The 19,035-nt window shown below is 40.6% G+C and overlaps 2 protein-coding genes across 3 annotated transcripts in view; one reads left to right on the top strand and one right to left on the bottom strand.

Annotated features, from left to right (window-relative positions):
* LOC125381521 (farnesoic acid carboxyl-O-methyltransferase-like) overlaps positions 1–19,035 on the top strand; it is a 30,283-nt gene that overhangs the window by 6,226 nt on the left and 5,022 nt on the right. Inside the window, exon 1 of one of the 2 annotated variants that reach the window (XM_048398225.1) lies at positions 11,404–11,591. The exons of the other annotated variant lie outside the window; for it this stretch is intronic. The gene's annotated coding sequence lies outside the window, so the exon portion shown is untranslated. Of the gene's footprint in view, positions 1–11,403; positions 11,592–19,035 lie in introns of those variants that run through there. 2 annotated transcript variants of the gene reach the window in all.
* Positions 1,026–7,905, bottom strand: LOC125381603 (paternally-expressed gene 3 protein-like). The gene is made up of 3 exons (XM_048398673.1): positions 7,865–7,905; positions 4,077–6,350; positions 1,026–1,038 (listed from the first exon to the last, which is right to left on the bottom strand). Exons 1-3 carry the CDS (start codon positions 7,903–7,905, stop codon positions 1,026–1,028), a joined length of 2,328 nt encoding a protein of 775 aa, XP_048254630.1.

Genomic DNA, 19,035 nt, shown 5'->3' with positions numbered 1-19,035 from the left:
CTTCAGGTCTTACACAAAATGGTCATAGTCTCTTAGCTCTAGGTATATTGTACTTCCTTCCATTTTCAATAAGCAAAGTATGACCAGAACATCTAAATTCTCTCAGAGTAATACGATACGCACTTACTGGAATACAATCTTGATAATTTTCAAATACATTATATTGCTTTATACAAGAATAAAACGAAAGTTTTGAGTAAGTTCTTAGACTGCTAGACCATTGTTGGTTATCTATATCAATACATCTTGTTTCAAAGTTATCAATAAAACCAATATGATTTACTCCTTGACTATTCCAAACATGGCCAAAACCATATGAATAAAGATGTTGTTTTACTTTTAGTGCCCAGCAATTTAATCCTTTTTCTGCCAGATTGATTTGAATTAGCATGGCTAAGGATCATATTAGTTTTTTGAGAAACAAGTCGGAGCCAATATTTGACAATACGAACATGTTGATTGACTTTAAGTGAATAACGTCCAAGCTCACCACGAGCAACTATATTGGGGACAAATCTCCCATAGTGTAAAATATTCTTAATTAAACTATCATGTACATTGATGGCATCCTGAAACGGGTGAAAGCCCCATATCTCTGAGCAGTAGAGAAGAACAGGTAGTATTTTGACATCACATATATTTGTAAAAGTACACTATAAGGAAGTTTCATAAAATCCCTTGAGCCTGATTTTAAAGCGAGAAGATATTTCGTCGCTTGTAGTGCAAGTGTCTTCTGTGTAAAGTACCAACTACCAGATGATGAAAGGTGAACACCTAAATATTTATAAGTAGGAACAATTTCTATAATGTCAGTGCCAAACCAAAACTTTTCATATCTTCTAAGACGACCACTACGTCTAAATACAATAACTTTACTTTTGCTTCTAATAAAAGACAATTTCCTCTTATGACAATAAATCTTCATTTTGTCGAGGCGTCTTTGCAACCCCACTACTGTACTATCGAATAAGACCATATCATGTGAGAACATTAGAATAAAAAGTTCAATTATTCCTAATTGGATATTACGTTGCCCGTCTGAATTAAGAAAGTCAACAATATCATTTCGAAGAATGAAAACAAAAATGGAGATAATTCACATCCCTGTCGTACACCTGACTCGCAATGGAACAAGTCTGTGTAGCCACCGTTAACAAACATACAAGATGTAACGTTTTCATACATATTTTTAAGTATTCTACATATGTAACCATTAACATTACCTTTCCAGAGTTTGTAAAATAAACTTGTCCTACACACTGAATCGAACGCTGACTTAAGATCTATGAACGCACAATAGAATCTACTTTTATGTAACAATAGATATTTTTCAATCAAAATATTGATAACATACACATTATCAGATGTTCTAAATCCTTTTGTCCAGTTGTCATACAATGTCATCATTCATAATAATCCGTCAAGGGTAAATAATAAGGTAATTATTTTGCATAAAAACACAGTTGTTGAGTCTGAACGCTGTAAGTTAAAATCAGTTACATGACCGATAAAACGATAGTTTGCAGTTACACGAAGTTTGGAAATCTGCCAGAGGCTGATAAGAAATTATGAACAGATTTTAGTATTTCTAAATTAATCTTTGCTTTAGCATTTGTTTTTCCATAAAGATTAGAGTTATATCATATCCTGTGGAGTAAGACTACATGTTTATTTTCTTGCGCCAGTGTAGTTGGTACAATTATAGAAATAGTGAAGTGCATCTCCATTGTGGTAGCCACAAGATCAATTTGGATTAGTTGATATAAACATTAGAAATCTGTCAGCAATGAGGTCACTACAGTCTCAGGCGACAATGTACAATTTGGTTTAACCTAGAGCAATAGCTTAAATCATGTTTGTTGAAATGCTTTTCAGCACCTTTTATCATTCTTTTAAAATCTTTCAATGTACTGGCTTTAGCATATGCAGTCGGCAAGGAATTACAGAGTTCGACTTTATCAGGAAGAAACGATTTTGCAAAGCTTGCTGTTCTGCAATTTAGAGTCTGTCATTTAGAATTATTCGTGAGGTTGTAGTCAAAAGGTTCTGATATTCTATATCTAAGACATATTCATCAATTGGGATTTAAATTATAGTTCATTGTCGGGACGAGCTAATACGTATAAAATATCCGAAGTTCTTTGGCGTTGGTTATTGTGAGTTGAGATGTTTTCTGTCGTAAACGTTGCAAAATATGTTTCAACCCCTTCGGTTATTCAATGCAATAGTAGTAAATAAGCGTACAACTTTATTTATACTAGGGGATGTCTTAAGTTGGGATAACTTGTGCCCACACCTTTTCATGAGAACAAAATATGTGTACGTAAAACTAACAAATTAAGGTAAGTACAAATAATCTCTGAACTTCCCACACAATGTTGTGTACACAGAAGCAGTGTTGTCTGATTCATGATTCTTCTAGTTGCAATAACAATTGATAAATAGAGACGCCAGATGTACAATGTGGCTCTCTTTTGACCAAGGTACGTGTGTGTCCGTACATATATATGAACAACATATGAACAATTGCCATCGGTCTGTACACACAATATGTAATGGCAAAATTGATGCATTTAAATGATTCATTAACAACCAAAGTTTGATTGTGATCATGAATAAATGATCGTGCCACTCCACTCCACTCCACTCCACTCCACTCCACTCCACTCCACTCCACACCAATCCACATTGTAACGAGGTGATGTCCAAATTGAAACGTGCAAAGGTAAACCAAGAGAGCGGTTCATACAGATTTAAATGTTCATTTCGCAAAGAGCCTAAAATGTGCTCCACTGAGCGAAATTACATCTTAAACGTTGATCATTTTACGATTGAGATTTATAAAAAGATTATTACCTTCGTGTATTTCCGTATCGTAAATATCAATTAATGGGAATATAAAAATATTATGATCGCCAATGGCTCGCATGATACTAGTATTATTTTTAACGTATTATATTAATGGTATGAAAATACACAGAGCTAATAATCTTTGTACACTGTCTGATCGATCATTGGTCTAGGTTCCTAGAGCTTATACTCCAGATACAGATGGTATGATGTCAGCCCAGCTGACGAGGCTAATGTCCTTGTCACAATGGCTCGCACCACGCATCATCTGTAGAATCTTTCATTGTCGTAGGCACAGAGTGGAGCAGGGAGTTTTGTTTCACGAAGATAAGAAAGTGCTTACAGTAATGCAATTGTATTCACTAAAAGGGGAGACAAGCTCTATAGTTCATACCAAGAGATACGATCCTACGTTAGCAACACTATGGCTGCAGTAAAACCTATGTTGAAAAATAATAGAGTTATGTCCCTTTGATTGTGTTACAGAACTGAACAGCTGCGTTGCTGCTATGTTTATCGCGTGTATAGTTACGAATTGTATGTCAATACTTTACTTTGCTTTGTTACGACGACTTGCCGTGGAGAAAACATATAATAAGACTGGGATAGCTTCTAACAAAAGCGGGCCGTGAAGATCCGGGGTAGCAGATACCTCACCATACTTTGACCCCTGCTTGCTATAAAAAGGCGACCCTGCTTTTCGTAAAAGGCGACTAACGGAATCGGATGGTCAGGCTCGCTGACTTGGTTGATGCATGTCATCGATCACAATTGCGTGAATCGGTGCTTATGATATCAATCACTGGATTGTCTGGTCCAGAGTCGATTATTTACAGACCGCCGTCATATCGCTGGAATATTGCTGAGTGCGGCGAAAAACAACAAACCAACCAAACCAACAACCAACCAAATTGCGTGGATCGATGTTCATGATATCAATCACTGGATTGTCTGGTCCAGACCGCCGTCATATCGCTGGAATATTGCTGAGTGCGGCGTTAAACAACAAACCAACCAACAACCAAATCTTAATTGCGTGTTGATCCCGTATGGTGAGCCAGAGTGACATTGTCTCTACATCTCCTCCAGTGTCAGGCGGAACAATGCAAGCATGTCCACATGGTTTATTGTGACGCAGACTTGAGTTGAAGAGATATTTTGACCCGTGAAGATCCGGGTTAGAGGAGGTCTTCAGCAAACCGTGCTTGTCGTAAGAGGCAACTAACGGGATCGGGTGGTAAGGCTTGTTGAGGTATCTGCTGCTGTAGGGGTTGGTGAGGTATCTGGTGCTGTAGGGGTTAGTGAGGTATCTGCTGCTGTAGGGGTTAGTGAGGTATCTGCTGCTGCAGGGGTTGGTGAGGTATCTGCTGCTGTAGGGGTTAGTGAGGTATCTGCTGCTGTAGGGGTTAGTGAGGTATCTGCTGCTGTAGGGGTTAGTGAGGTATCTGCTGCTGTAGGGGTTAGTGGGGTATCTGCTGCTGCAGGGGTTGGTGAGGTATCTGCTGCTGTAGGGGTTAGTGAGGTATCTGCTGCTGTAGGGGTTAGTGAGGTATCTGCTGCTGCAGGGGTTGGTGAGGTATCTGCTGCTGTAGGGGTTAGTGATGTATCTGCTGCTGTAGGGGTTAGTGATGTATCTGCTGCTGTAGGGGTTAGTGAGGCATCCGGTGCTGCTGCTGCAGGGGTTGATGAGGTATCTGCTGCTGCTGCAGGGGTTGGTGAGGTATCTGGTGCTTCTGCTGCAGGGGTTGGTGAGGTATCTGCTGCTGCAGGGGTTGGTGAGGTATCTGCTGCTGCTGCAGGGGTTGGTGAGGTATCTGCTGCTGCAGGGGTTGATGAGGTATCTGCTGCTGCTGCAGGGGTTGGTGAGGTATCTGGTGCTGCTGCTGCAGGGGTTGATGAGGTATCTGCTGCTGCTGCAGGGGTTGGTGAGGTATCTGGTGCTGCTGCTGCAGGGGTTGGTGAGGTATCTGCTGCTGCAGGGGTTGGTGAGGTATCTGCTGCTGCTGCAGGGGTTGGTGGGGTATCTGCTGCTGCAGGGGTTGATGAGGTATCTGCTGCTGCAGGGGTTGGTGAGGTATCTGCTGCTGCAGGGGTTGCTGGGGTATCTGCTGCTGCAGGGGTTGGTGAGGTATCTGCTGCTGCAGGGGTTGGTGAGGTATCTGCTGCTGCTGCAGGGGTTGGTGAGGTATCTGCTGCTGCAGGGGTTGGTGAAGTATCTGCTGCTGCAGGGGTTGGTGAGGTATCTGCTGCTGCTGCAGGGGTTGGTGGGGTATCTGCTGCTGCAGGGGTTGGTGGGGTATCTGCTGCTGCAGGGGTTGGTGGGGTATCTGCTGCTGCAGGGGTTGGTGGGGTATCTGCTGCTGCAGGGGTTGGTGAAGTATCTGCTGCTGCAGGGGTTGGTGAGGTATCTGCTGCTGCTGCAGGGGTTGGTGGGGTATCTGCTGCTGCAGGGGTTGGTGGGGTATCTGCTGCTGCAGGGGTTGGTGGGGTATCTGCTGCTGCAGGGGTTGTGGGGTATCTGCTGCTGCAGGTGTTGGTGAGGTATCTGCTGCTGCTGCAGGGGTTGGTGGGGTATCTGCTGCTGCAGGGGTTGATGAGGTATCTGCTGCTGCAGGGGTTGGTGAGGTATCTGCTGCTGCAGGGGTTGCTGGGGTATCTGCTGCTGCAGGGGTTGGTGAGGTATCTGCTGCTGCAGGGGTTGGTGAGGTATCTGCTGCTGCTGCAGGGGTTGGTGAGGTATCTGCTGCTGCAGGGGTTGGTGAAGTATCTGCTGCTGCAGGGGTTGGTGAGGTATCTGCTGCTGCTGCAGGGGTTGGTGGGGTATCTGCTGCTGCAGGGGTTGGTGGGGTATCTGCTGCTGCAGGGGTTGGTGGGGTATCTGCTGCTGCAGGGGTTGGTGGGGTATCTGCTGCTGCAGGGGTTGGTGAAGTATCTGCTGCTGCAGGGGTTGGTGAGGTATCTGCTGCTGCTGCAGGGGTTGGTGGGGTATCTGCTGCTGCAGGGGTTGGTGGGGTATCTGCTGCTGCAGGGGTTGGTGGGGTATCTGCTGCTGCAGGGGTTGTGGGGTATCTGCTGCTGCAGGTGTTGGTGAGGTATCTGCTGCTGCAGGGGTTGATGAGGTATCTGCTGCTGCTGCAGGGGTTGGTGAGGTATCTGCTGCTGCAGGGGTTGGTGGGGTATCTGCTGCTGCAGGGGTTGGTGAAGTATCTGCTGCTGCAGGGGTTGGTGAGGTATCTGCTGCTGCTGCAGGGGTTGGTGGGGTATCTGCTGCTGCAGGGGTTGTGGGGTATCTGCTGCTGCAGGGGTTGGTTAGGTATCTGCTGCTGCTGCAGGGGTTGGTGAGGTATCTGCTGCTGCTGCAGGGGTTGGTGAGGTATCTGCTGCTGCTGCAGGGGTTGGTGAGGTATCTGCTGCTGCAGGGGTTGGTGGGGTATCTGCTGCTGCAGGGGTTGGTGAGGTATCTGCTGCTGCTGCAGGGGTTGGTGAGGTATCTGCTGCTGCTTCAGGGGTTGGTGAGATATCTGCTGCTGCTGCAGGGGTTGGTGAGGTATCTGCTGCTGCAGGGGTTGGTGAAGTATCTGCTGCTGCAGGGGTTGGTGAGGTATCTGCTGCTGCAGGGGTTGCCAAACATGTTCGTGCATTGTTTCAGTGGTCGTTTTCATTTTGAATGTGTTTTATTGTCTCTGATTTCTGGAACTTGAAATTATGTTATTATGATATATTTTCATCTACATGAGTAGGTTCATTGTCAAGTTATTCAACATATTTTGAATTAGCTATAACGTTTTTGGAATGTTTTGAGCACCAAAGTAATGTGCACTCTTCCAGTTGCATTAAAATGACTAATGATACGTGTACTAGAAGTACTACGGTAATGCGCGAAAATGTATTACCGTAATGCATCTAAAATACGTTCCTCATTAATGTTGCATCATTCAAAAAGCTGACATTAGCATTGCTGATAGCGTGTAATGGACTTAGGGAGTCTGATAGGATGGCTGCCTTTGCTTCCGGTAGTTCCAGTATGTTGAATTGCCTTCAGGCAGGTGGAGCGAATGTGCTTGGGGTTTGGAACTATGGATATGGATCCCGTAACCAGCATTGTTGTTTCTAGGATTCTTGGATATGTCAGTGTATATGATACACCAGTTTGCATTTTAGTGATAGCTACTGGTCGTAGAAGGATTGTGTCTTCTGTTTTTGTGAAGTCTAATGTTAAAGCAGTGTCCAGGGAGGGTGTAGAACTAATTGTGGTGGCTGAATGCCATCACAATTGTGACTTCGGATGAGCTCACGTACCAATATCCCAGATGGCTTTAGTGAGGGACTTGTTCGGAGCTAGGGCCTCATCTCGGGAGTTTTAATCTTGTTTTTGTCAAAACGATTAATACTGCCTGCTCCCTTTTAGTTTGAATGGAAGTTCTTGTGAAGTGTCTGTTGTTGCACCTGGGGTTAGTGGCTCAAGACTGAGTTTGATGCCGAGTGAAAAGCCTCACAACCATAGCCTATTTATGATCTGACAAGTGATTTTGTAGAGGTCCAGCTGAAAGTCCCTAGAGGTACCCCAAGAGTGGTGCTTGAAATTGCCCACAATACGTTCGGGTCATTATGACATCTGTTTACAACAATTTCTTTGTGTTTGCTCTAAGTGAGGTTTTGATCTAGGATCACGCCAAGATTAATTTTCTTGAGGGAGGCCTCGTGTATTAAAGTACCTTAAAGGAAGTGTACAGGCTGCTAAGGCTGAGAAGGGATGAGAGTGAAATAAGGTCAAAGTTATATCACCTATATGCTCTTGGGTGTATAATAGAGACTACCTATGTGTTGACAATACATAAACAGACTTGGTGCATCATGGGAAAGACGCATTGGTTACAAAAAGGCTCATGTATTACCTTGAAACTGGCAACCACATCAAGCCTAATCAAAGTGGCTTCTGAAATGTATACACATATCAAGATCATATACTAAGACCAGAAAATGATTTTAAAAAGCTCAATTTAACAGAAAATACCTAGGCGCAGTATGTCTGGACTTCCGCAAAGCCTTCAACATGGTATGGCGCAACAGACTCCTCACAAACCTAGCACAAAATGAAGTAGAAGAGAATATGGCAAACTTCATAGACAGGTCCTGCAAGACAGGTCGCTATCAGTTAAAATAGGGAACAATCGATCTGATCCTATGTCACTGGACAATGGCATGCTTACAAGGCAGCATTATAAGCCCAACCCTGTTTAACACAATGTTCAATGATCTTTTTGATAATGTCAATTCTCCTTCCCAAGCTTATAAATTCGCTCATGACGGAACAATATGGGTAAAAGACAGAGATATTTCACAAATCAGAAAAAACGCCAGTCCGCCATGGACGGAGTAGATCAATGGTTCAATAAATGGGGGTTTACCCTTTCAAGTGAAATAAACATTAGTTCTATCAAAACACAGGGATAAAGATGCTATGATACCCCATGTCTCAATAAAAGGAAAACCAATCAAATTCGAAAAATCCACAAACTTCTTTGGGGTGATCCTAGATCAACTCTTCACTTGGATCAAACATATAGAATACGTGGAGGACAGATGACATAAGGACCTGGACGTATTGCGGGAAATGTCTGGCACATCTTGGGGTACCTCGACCGACATTCAGCTGGACCTCTACAAATCATTTATCAGATCAAAATTTGACTATAGTTGTGAGGCATGTCAATCAGCATCAAAAACTGTCTTGAGCCGCCTCAACAGAATACAACACAAAGCTCAAATGCTAACCAAAGGTGCAACAACAGGTACTATAACAGAAGCACTACAAGTAGAAACTAAGAAGGGAGCAGGCAATATTATCGTTCTTGGGACGAACATCAAACCTCTTGGTGAAAAAGATATGGCAAGACAAAAACAACCGAGAAGAGGCCCTACCTTGGAAAGATCCCTCGATGTGTGTGTCACCTAAGTATGTTGAAGGGTAAATCAATTTGGGTCCCCAAAATATACTCAACAACAAAAGTTCCTGTGACACCAATATTTTAGTGTATTTTTCAAACAAGTAAAGTTTGGTTTTCATGTATGGAATCAAGCCACAAATACGCAACTGCTACAGAAATTAAAAGCATGCATTCAAGGCAAAAGTTTACTTTTATGCAAGCCCCATGCATTTTACTACCCAAGAATTGGTATAAAACATGTGCGTTAACTGGATTCCATATGCATTGTTTAGCATCGTGCTGACAACAACCACTCAGAAAAACAACAAAATGACGCAATTATTCAACATTACGAAATGCCACGCCTGTCAGAAAATGAGCGTCTGCGAGCCATTGGTATGCTTGAAGCAGGATCGAGTCAACGTGATGTTGCAAGACAATTTAACGTCCACAGAAACACCATTTGGTGTTTATGGCAACGTTGGCAACAGACGAATGCAGTCAAAGACCATCCTCGGAGTGGCAGGCCACGCGTAACCAATAATCAACAAGACAACTGGATTCGAACAACACACCTACGAAATCGATTCCAGCCAGGTAACAGTGACTGCAAGAAGCATGCCTGGCCTTCGACGAATATCTTCACAAATCGTACGTCGTCGCCTCAGATGTGCAGGGATTGTCACCAGAAGACCCGCCAGACGTCCCATTTTGACAGTAAACCACCGTCAAGCACGTCTACAGTGGAGACAAGTTCTCTTCACTGACGAGTCTCGTTTTCACCTCAGCCACAGCGATGGACGGATTCGAGTGTACCGACGTCGGGGTGAACGTCAATCATTGTGTCATGGAAGAAGATCGGTTCGGGGACGGCAGCGTTATGGTATGGGGTGGGATTACAGCAAGACAGAGGACCCGTTTGATAGTGGTAGAGGGAGATCTTAACGGACAGCGCTACCGCGACGAGATCATCGGCCCTGTTGTTCTACCGTTTTTGCGTCGTCATGGCCCAGGCATTACCTTTCAACATGACAAAGCCCAGCCTCATATTGCTTGACTTGTTCAGGAATCTCTTCAACAGAACAACGTGAATGTCATTCCCTGGCCGGCCCGCTCCCCTGATCTCTCACCAATCGAGCACATGTGGGATGAGATGGATCGGCGCCTTCCACGTCAACAACGTGTTCCACAGACACTCCAGGAACTTCGAAACATGCTCCAGCAGATATGGACAGATATCCTACAGGACTTTGTGCGACGCCTGGTCCATTCCATGAGACGAAGATGTGTTGCTTGCATCGCAACCAGAGGTGTACACACACGCTATTGATTTGTAAATTGACATTTTGGCATGTTCATGTTGTTTTTTTATGAAATCACGCATTTTCAGTATGTCAGTATTGCAACTTAAACCATCTGAATACTTACAGGAATCTTTTATCTGTTGCAAACCGAAATTGTTTCAGATTTGGTTTTTTACACAACTTTGCATTAAATCTTATTCAATGTCACAGGAACTTTTGTTCAGTATATGACAATTAGTATCCTTGATCAATACTTTGGTAACAGTTTGATAAATGAGAAATCAAGTTTCAACACAGTTCAAAAGTAAAATATGTCCTGTCGTAAATACAGGTAGATTCATGGCTAGCAGTAATGCTGGACTTAGTTAACACTCGGTCAGGTTTGGTCCTTATGAAATGACAAATATACATGTAACCCTAATGTTTGTAGTTAAATGCGAAACCCTTGTATGCGAGGTATGCATTAAAATAACTAATCACACGAAATGCGCGAAAGTGAATTACACTAAATGCGTCCATCATTAATTTTGCATCATTTCAAGCTGACCATTAGCATTTTGAGTCTCTACGTATTGTTTGGGTTATTTTATCGTTGTTAAATTTGGAAACAAGCTCCAGCATGATGCCGTTTAGGTTTTAATGTATAATGTACAAAACCCTTTTATATTCTGCTAATCATGAATAGTTATATGATTGGTTGGTTGGTTGGTTGGTTTGTTGTTTAACGCCGCACTCAGCAATATTCCAGCTATATGACATGCATCAACCAAGTCAGCGAGCCTGACCACCCGATCCCGTTAGTCGCCTTTTACGACAAGCATAGTCACCTTTTACGGCAAGCATGGGTTGCTGACGACCTGTTCTACCCCGGAATCTTCACGGGTCGAATAGTTATATCAAGCCAAGATGTTTATGACAGTGATCTGTAACAATGTAAATTATGATTATTTGATATGTTTATATGATTAATTGAATTGAAATGTTTATCGTGACACATCATGAGATTTGGGTTGGTTTGTGATGTTCATATGATCATTTTATGTTGTAATTTACTTATTATTCTTAAATAGATTTATTACTTTTGCATTAATGATCAATATAAAGTTGAAATGTTCACTTTATTCTTTTTCAATCAGCATGACCAGTATTCATAATTTGATCAGGCACAGGCAATAAACATGAAAATGTGCCTATTATTTTAATAAAGTGATGCATTGTATAAATTCACTCGCTAATAATTAATTAGCTTTAGATGACAAGTATAATATAAAATGAAAAACATATTTATAATAAATATTTACCATTTGAAGAAATTATCTGATGTAATTATTTAGATGCAACTGTCACTCCAGATAACTGTCTTCAAATTTCGCGCTAATTTCTTTAATTAGAGGGCTGCGTATTTTCAGCCAATCAGGTGCCTCGCTCGATTCTGCCCGCATTTGAAATCTACTTCCGCTCGGGGTTGGTAACATTTTTTCAGCTCGCGAAATATACTGTCGATTTTTCGGTAAGTAAGGTACATTAATCGAATGTAGATGACTTGCACATGTGTAGAATTGAGTTATTTATCAATCTACGGCAAGAAATGCGCTTGTCAATAAGCGTATAATAGAAAAGTCGCCTTGGATATCGAATGTAAACAAACCGGCAAGATGGCGAGTGACCATCCTTCTTCTTTTTTTGTACTTGCATTCAGGGGGTATATATTTTTATTTACTGACCAATATCGAGTTCCTGTGATTAAAACTAACACTTGCAAATAGTTCATATCACTGTATCTGATTTAAATACAACTTGATCAAAGTTTTGAAATAAATGCATTCATCTAGGTTATAAATATATTACTTCAATAACTTGCATTCTTGTCATGAAAGGATGATCATTATTCAAAGGTATAACCCCAGGGAGATTAATGTTCTTTATGTTTCAAACAAATTGTTATAATACTGAAAATAGAATATTGTTATTGAATACACTCATTACAAAAAAACATAATCAGTATATCCCCAACATGTATGTTTGTATGTATGTTGTTTAATGCCGCACTCAGCAATATTCCAGCTATATCACAGCAGTCTTTAAATATTCGAGCCAGGAGACCAGACAATCCAGTGATTAATATCATGAGCAGCGATCAACACAATTGGGATTGATGACATGCATCAACCAAGTTAGCGAGCCTGACCACCCGATCCCGTTAGTCGCCTTTTACGGCAAGCATGGGTTGATGAAGACTTATTCTACCCTGGATCTTCACGTGTCTGTAATGTATGTGTGTGTGTGTGCATGTATGTAGGTATGTATGTGCCATAAGCCGACATGAATTTCTTTTCTTTTAGGTCAGCAAAAATATATACATGCTAAAACATTGTATAAACAGCATTAGACAAGCATAATAATTGTCAAATTATTTACATTGAAATAGACAATTTTCACATTTCATCATTTTGCATGTAACAAGAAAACAAAACAGCAATAAGACCTTCAAGCTCACCTATTTTATACTGGGTCATTCTTACATCAACTAATCTCAGCCTCAGATCATGATTATTATTTTTGAAAACACTTATGGCATAATTTCAAGGACAGTTTCATTAACACAGCTTGTTTGAATATGAGTGTTGTTTGAACTTACTGATGGAACAGATGGACACGTAGTATTTTACCTTAATAGCATGGAGAAATAATACATTGTATACAACATGTACAATGCCTCTCATGGCTCTTGGTTGTTCATTTACTGACTATTTCATGTTCCCCGTTTGCATCATGTACCTCTACACAAGGGATGTAACAATTTATGTATGTATGTATGTTATGTATGTGTTTAAACCTGTTGTTAGGATACACAATAACCTATGGATGTATCGATTCATGTTTTAATTCTGTAACAAAAATTCAAAAGGATAGTATTTACATTTTGCAACAACCTGGCCTTATAACTACTCCGGCTATCAAATATATTCACCTTTTCACGAACACCTGATATCATCACTATTTGATGGTGATTGATGAACACATGCTTATGGTATAGTCCAAAACATAAAATGAACTCTTCTTTCAGTAAAGGTTATGGAATGTTTTTGTCACTTTTCTTTACATACATACTAGGTTGTAGTGAAACACAAATAATACTTTTTGAAAATTGATACACAATGAAAACAATGTGGATCTGATGTATGAATTTCATCGTCATCAACACCCCTTTATGGGACTCACTCCACCGTCGAAAATACAATGTGGAGGTACCCTGAGGTGTTTTAAACTTGAAATAAAAAAAACATTTTGAATATTTAAACAGAATTCAAACATGAAAAGCTTCAACACCCCTTTATGGGACTCACTCCACCGTCGAAAATACAATGTGGAGGGACCCTGAGGTGTTTTAGACTTGAAATAAAAAAACATTATGAAAATTTACAGAGAATTCAAACATGAACAGATTTAACACCCCTTCATAGGACAGACTCCACCGACGAAACTACAATGTGGAGGGGCCCTGTGAAATAACGACAGCAAAATCAATTCCAGATTCATAAGAAATCTCTGCTAAAAGTAGGGTCTATCTTGTGTTTCTCACCATATCATAAGCATCTGTTTATGAATTACTGTCAAATAGTTATGGAACCACTTGTTTCTAAATACATGAGTGCACCATTTCTTTCAACAGTACAAATTAGATCAGGTTGTTGCAAATGTAAATACCACTTCTTAAATATTGGATACAGTTAAAACATGAATCGATACATCCGTAGGTTATTGTGTGCCCTATCATCAGGTATAAACATATAGATACATCAGTGAATTGTGACATTCCTTGTGTACAGGTACATGATGCACACAGGGAATATTAAATAGGCAGTCCCCAATGAACAACCAAGGGCCATGATGATACACTGTAATATTTCTCCATGCCATTATGGTAAAATACCACGTCTCCATCAGTTTAATCAGTAACTTTAAACTGTAAGCGTCATTTTATTCTACACATATTCAAACAAACCTATGGGCAATGAATCTGTCCTTGGTTTTATCGTATTAGAATGTGTGACATGTAGTACATAGAAAAATTGAGAAAGTGCCATAAGCTGACATGAATTTCTTTTCTTTTATGTCAGCTAAAATATATACATGCTAAAATCTATACATAGAAATAACATAAACACAGAAAAAGAAGTATATATTAACAGTATACAAAACAAACACTCCCACATCTTGTACAATCAATAGTATTACATTTTCAACAAATATCCTCCTTGTAAGATAACAAGTTGGTATTTTGTGTGTTGGTTGGTTGGTTTGTTGTTAAACGTCGCACTCAGCAATATTCCAGCTATATGACGGCGGTCTGTAAATAATCGAGTCTATACCAGACAATCCAGTGATTAACATCATGAACATCGATCCACACAATTGGAATCGATGACATGTATGAACCAAGTCAGCGAGCCTGACCACCCGATCCCGTCAGTCGCCTTTTACGGCAAGCATGGGTTGCTGAAGACCTATTCTACCCCGGATCTTTACGGGTCTTGTGTGTTGGCCTAATCATGATAATAAAGAACAAGTCTTACATATTTTGTACAAACTGCTTTTACTACAAATGTCATTATTTATAAATACAGATGATAATAATATGTCAGTGTCTTTCATTAAACAAGATTTACAAATTGGTTTAGATTAGTACTTTTCAGATATACATGTTTATATTTCTTAAATATATATATACATAATATGTACAGTGCACCTCATGTACATATGATATTATACACAAAATAATTGAGCATGTGCAATAGCTTGACATGAACTGCATGAAACATATCAGTGTCTTTTCAATCAATAAAAGGGCATTATTGCCATGATTGCCCCATTGTTTTATCAAGTACAATGTAGAATCAATGTAATTTTCAACAATTATATTCCTTGTAAAATGAGAAGTTGGCCTCAAGTCCATATTCATGATAATACATGTAGAGTCCATTCATATTATGTAGAAGATGCTTTCGCAATAAAAGTCACGAAGATAAATACAGGTCTATAATTATGATAAACACAAGTACAATTCATTTGTTTGTATGTTGTTTAATGCAGCACTCACCAATATTCCAGCTATGTGATGGCAGTCTATAAATAATCAAGTCTGGACCAGACACTCCAGTGATTGACATCATGAGCTTTAACATTGTTTAATCCACACAATTGTGATAAAATGACATCTGATAACTGCTGCATCACTCTGAATACGTTTTTTCACATGACCAAGGTCATTTTCCAATGTTACTAATGGACTACGGCGTTTCTCATCAGAAACCCTTGATAGTTCAGATTTTGGCAGCACTCTGTATTCTGAGCAAAACGTTGCAAGACACATGTTATCACTCGTCACCTTTGGGTCTGCTCTTGTATCGATCAACAATGCTTGTCATCCACATTTCATCTTCATCTAGTTCACCACTCTGTCGTTGGTTCTGCAGGGTTTTAAGAGGCAAACTCATTCAGTTGGAATGAACTGTACTTTACGTGAGGGGCGGTCGGGTAGCCTAGTGGTTAAAGCGTTCGCTCGTCACGCCGAAGACCCGGGTTTGATTCCCGGCATGGGTACAATGTGTGAGGCCCATTTCTGGTGTCCCCCGCCGTGATTTTGCTGGAATATTGCTAAAAGCGGCGTAAAACCAAACTCACTCACTCACTCATTTTACGTGATCCTTCCCCTTCAATCTCAAATTACAAACTCGAAAGACAGTTTCCTGAGCACTCACTTCTCTATTGTGTAGGTATACAGCACCAACTTTCTTGAGAGCAGATTTTGCATTAGTGATACCCTTATTTGCTTCTTTTTCTGCATTATTCAACAGTAATCCCATTTCTCTTTCTGCCTTTGAAATATATGAAATGATGTAGACAACACAAGAGTAGGCATCAACTATATACTTAATGTCCATGTTCGCATTCCAACATCTGAGCAGATCTGGCTTGTACTGATTGACACATACATCATTGGGATTGTGTTTCATCACAACATTTGTCTTTTTGGATAGAGTATCACATGCTAGTTGAAATATGTCTTGCGAAACAACAATGGCGGAGAACAATGCATCAACTACTGACTCAAATGTTTGCTCATCATCTGTTGGTCCTTGCCAAATCAGTTTCAAAATTGTTTGAGCGTCTGGTATGGCCCTCACTTTCATATTCATTAGATCTTCACAGGTTTGGGGCAAATCATTTTTTTGTTCTTTGTCAAGACAACCTGCTCGTGATATGAACGTTTCATTGCTTGGGGGACGAGGAAAATTGAATCTGCAGATTGTGCCATTTTTTTTTGCATGTCTTTGAATGTCTTTTACTATGTTTTTGTACACTGTTGATGATATTAAACAATTCTTCATCATTCTCAACTGAAGGCATCTCACATGTGACATATTAATCAATGAAAGATGTTACTGTCTCATCATTATCTTTATCAATCTTTGGAGCATTGTCAACCCAGAAAAGGCAGTGAGTGTGAGGGGAACCTGGAATGCTGGAATTCTACACGATAGATGTAATCTTTTATCTTTCCAGTATGTTCAGCTGGTGACATGATTACCTCTTTCAAGAAGCAATGGAATCTTTGGTCAAACATTCGGGCTGCTGTCACTGGATTTTTCCTGAGTACAGAACATTTTTCAGACCAGTCAAGTTCAGTGGCTTTGCGTTTATCACCTGCTTCTCTGAGTATTGTTTCAATCATTTCTGGCCATCTCATGTCAGCTGATGAAAATGAACAAAACCAAGTTGGAATACCCAGTTGTCTTATCATTGCAAATAAATCTTTCAGAGCAGACTGCCAGTATGATGGAGTTCCTCTGAAAGGTTTCAAGAACTTGTAGCCTTCATCACATTTTAATATCTCTCTCAGAGAATCAGAATCTGTAAGGTTTTCAGATGTAACATCTCTACCTTGTGAATGGATCCCTTTCGCATTGCAATGGAAACATTTGACATAACTTGTTCAATTTCAGAAAGATACTGTGCATAAAATATGTAGTCAGTGTTTTGAGCAAATCGACTATCAGCATTCATGAGGCGTGTATGTAGAGAACGTGCAAGTGTTATTCACAGGATCTCGATAATAGCGTGTATAATAAAATATATTCGTATAGAAAAAAATCACTCCCCTCTATATACATAGAGACAAGGAGTGACACCCGCCATCTTGGTTTTTATTCAAGATTTCGCACTCGGTTCGAATCATAGCTCATTTTAGCATGAAATATGAATGTCACTTATTTAACCTATTGGAACTTTCTAAACAAACCTCAGGCAACACAATCTGTTTATCTGTGGTCACCTTACCTCGTATATATTTTAAAACAACGATCAAATCTCAACCCTAAGCTTCGCCGCCGAGGTAAACAAGAAAAAGGTGGCCGGAAATAACGGCGCTACACGGGTTTGAACTCGCCAAACGTTTCTGATTGGCTACAACAAAAAGTAGTGGATCGAAATATTAGCACACAGTGAAAGGAGGAAAATTCAAAACCGCCATTGGTAGGCCCGCTTGCAAAATATTGGGTCTGACAATGAAATCTGCAGCATAATTAAACATTCCGAAGCAGATTATCATTGACGGTCTGGAATTTCCCTCCCTTCACCAAGTGCTGATATTATGATACACATTTCAACCAATCAGAAACGCTGGCTAAGTTCAAGCCCGTGTCGCGCCGTAATTTCCGGCCACCCTTTTCTTGTTTACCTCAGAGGCGCAGCATAGAGCTGACATTTGATGGCTGTTTTAAAATAAATACGAGGTAAGGTGACCACAGAAGAACATGATTGTATAGCCTATGTTTTGTTTAGCAGGTGCCAATAGGTTGAAATAAGTGACATTCATATTTCATGCGATTTCTTTTGTTAAATTATATTGAGCATGTTGAGGGTTTTAAATTAAAAATACATAGGAAACGGTAACAAAGGGAGATGACTCTACTCTATTCTACATAGGACTTTGTGTTCGTAAATTACATAGCATTTTCAAGCTCAAGTCATAAGTTTGCTAAATGCTACTTGGAGAATAAAGAGCATCCAAGAAGCATGACCACAGGACTACTAACGTGCGCATGCGCCTTGACATTATGACATTTCGCATGCGCACGGACAGCGTCTAAAACGCGAGAAAATGAAATGTCGCGTTCTCGCAATTCCGTGTCTTTGTGGCCTAATTTTACAGTGCGAGATTGCGAAATTTTTCATCATGTCCGAATGTCGAATTCTCTCGCGTTGTCGACTTTTGACAAAATGTGCTATGTATCAAAACCACGAGAATGTGAAAAGTCGAGAATGCGAGAACAGTTTTGGACGTTATGAATACGTTACAAGGGATGGTTATGACACAAACTGTGAGCTTCATTGTCATCTTTCTTTTCTTTCTAATCAGTTCGGGGGCACAGGTGGCCCAGTCGTCTAAGGCGCCGCGATTCGCTGTGCAGAGTTGCGTCCCTTGGGTACGCCAGAAACCCATGATTGTTGGTTCCAATCCCGGTTCGCCCCGATTATGCTTCTAGGTTTGTCAGCACCATACCCGTGCTCGTGGGTTTCACCGAAGTGGTAAACGTCTAAGACCTGCATCACTTCGAGCTTTCCTCCCACATTAAGCTGACACGCCGTGATATAACTGGAATACTGTTAAAAGCGGCGGTCAACCCGACTCACTCACTTCCTTCTAATCAGTTCAGTCATGAATTGTTGGTTAGGCATTACTTAGAAGTTGACGGTTGCCAAAGTAGACACAATTTATGGATAACAACTTCTTTAATACTGTAAAGGCGACGTTTCAGTATAAATCTTTACACAGTTGTCAAGAAATACAGAAAGTCAAGAAAGTCTTCCTTGACAACGGTATAAGGATCTATACAGAAACGTTGCCTTTACAGTATTAAAGAAGTTGTTATCCATAAATTGTGTCTACT

Source organism: Haliotis rufescens, unplaced genomic scaffold (genome assembly GCF_023055435.1).
Source record: "Haliotis rufescens isolate VD_foot unplaced genomic scaffold, xgHalRufe1.0.p SCAF_18, whole genome shotgun sequence".
In the NCBI taxonomy this organism is placed as follows: domain Eukaryota; kingdom Metazoa; phylum Mollusca; class Gastropoda; order Lepetellida; family Haliotidae; genus Haliotis; species Haliotis rufescens.
The sequence above is the reverse complement of the archived record's forward strand: the minus strand, read 5'-3'. Positions and strand labels throughout refer to the sequence as shown.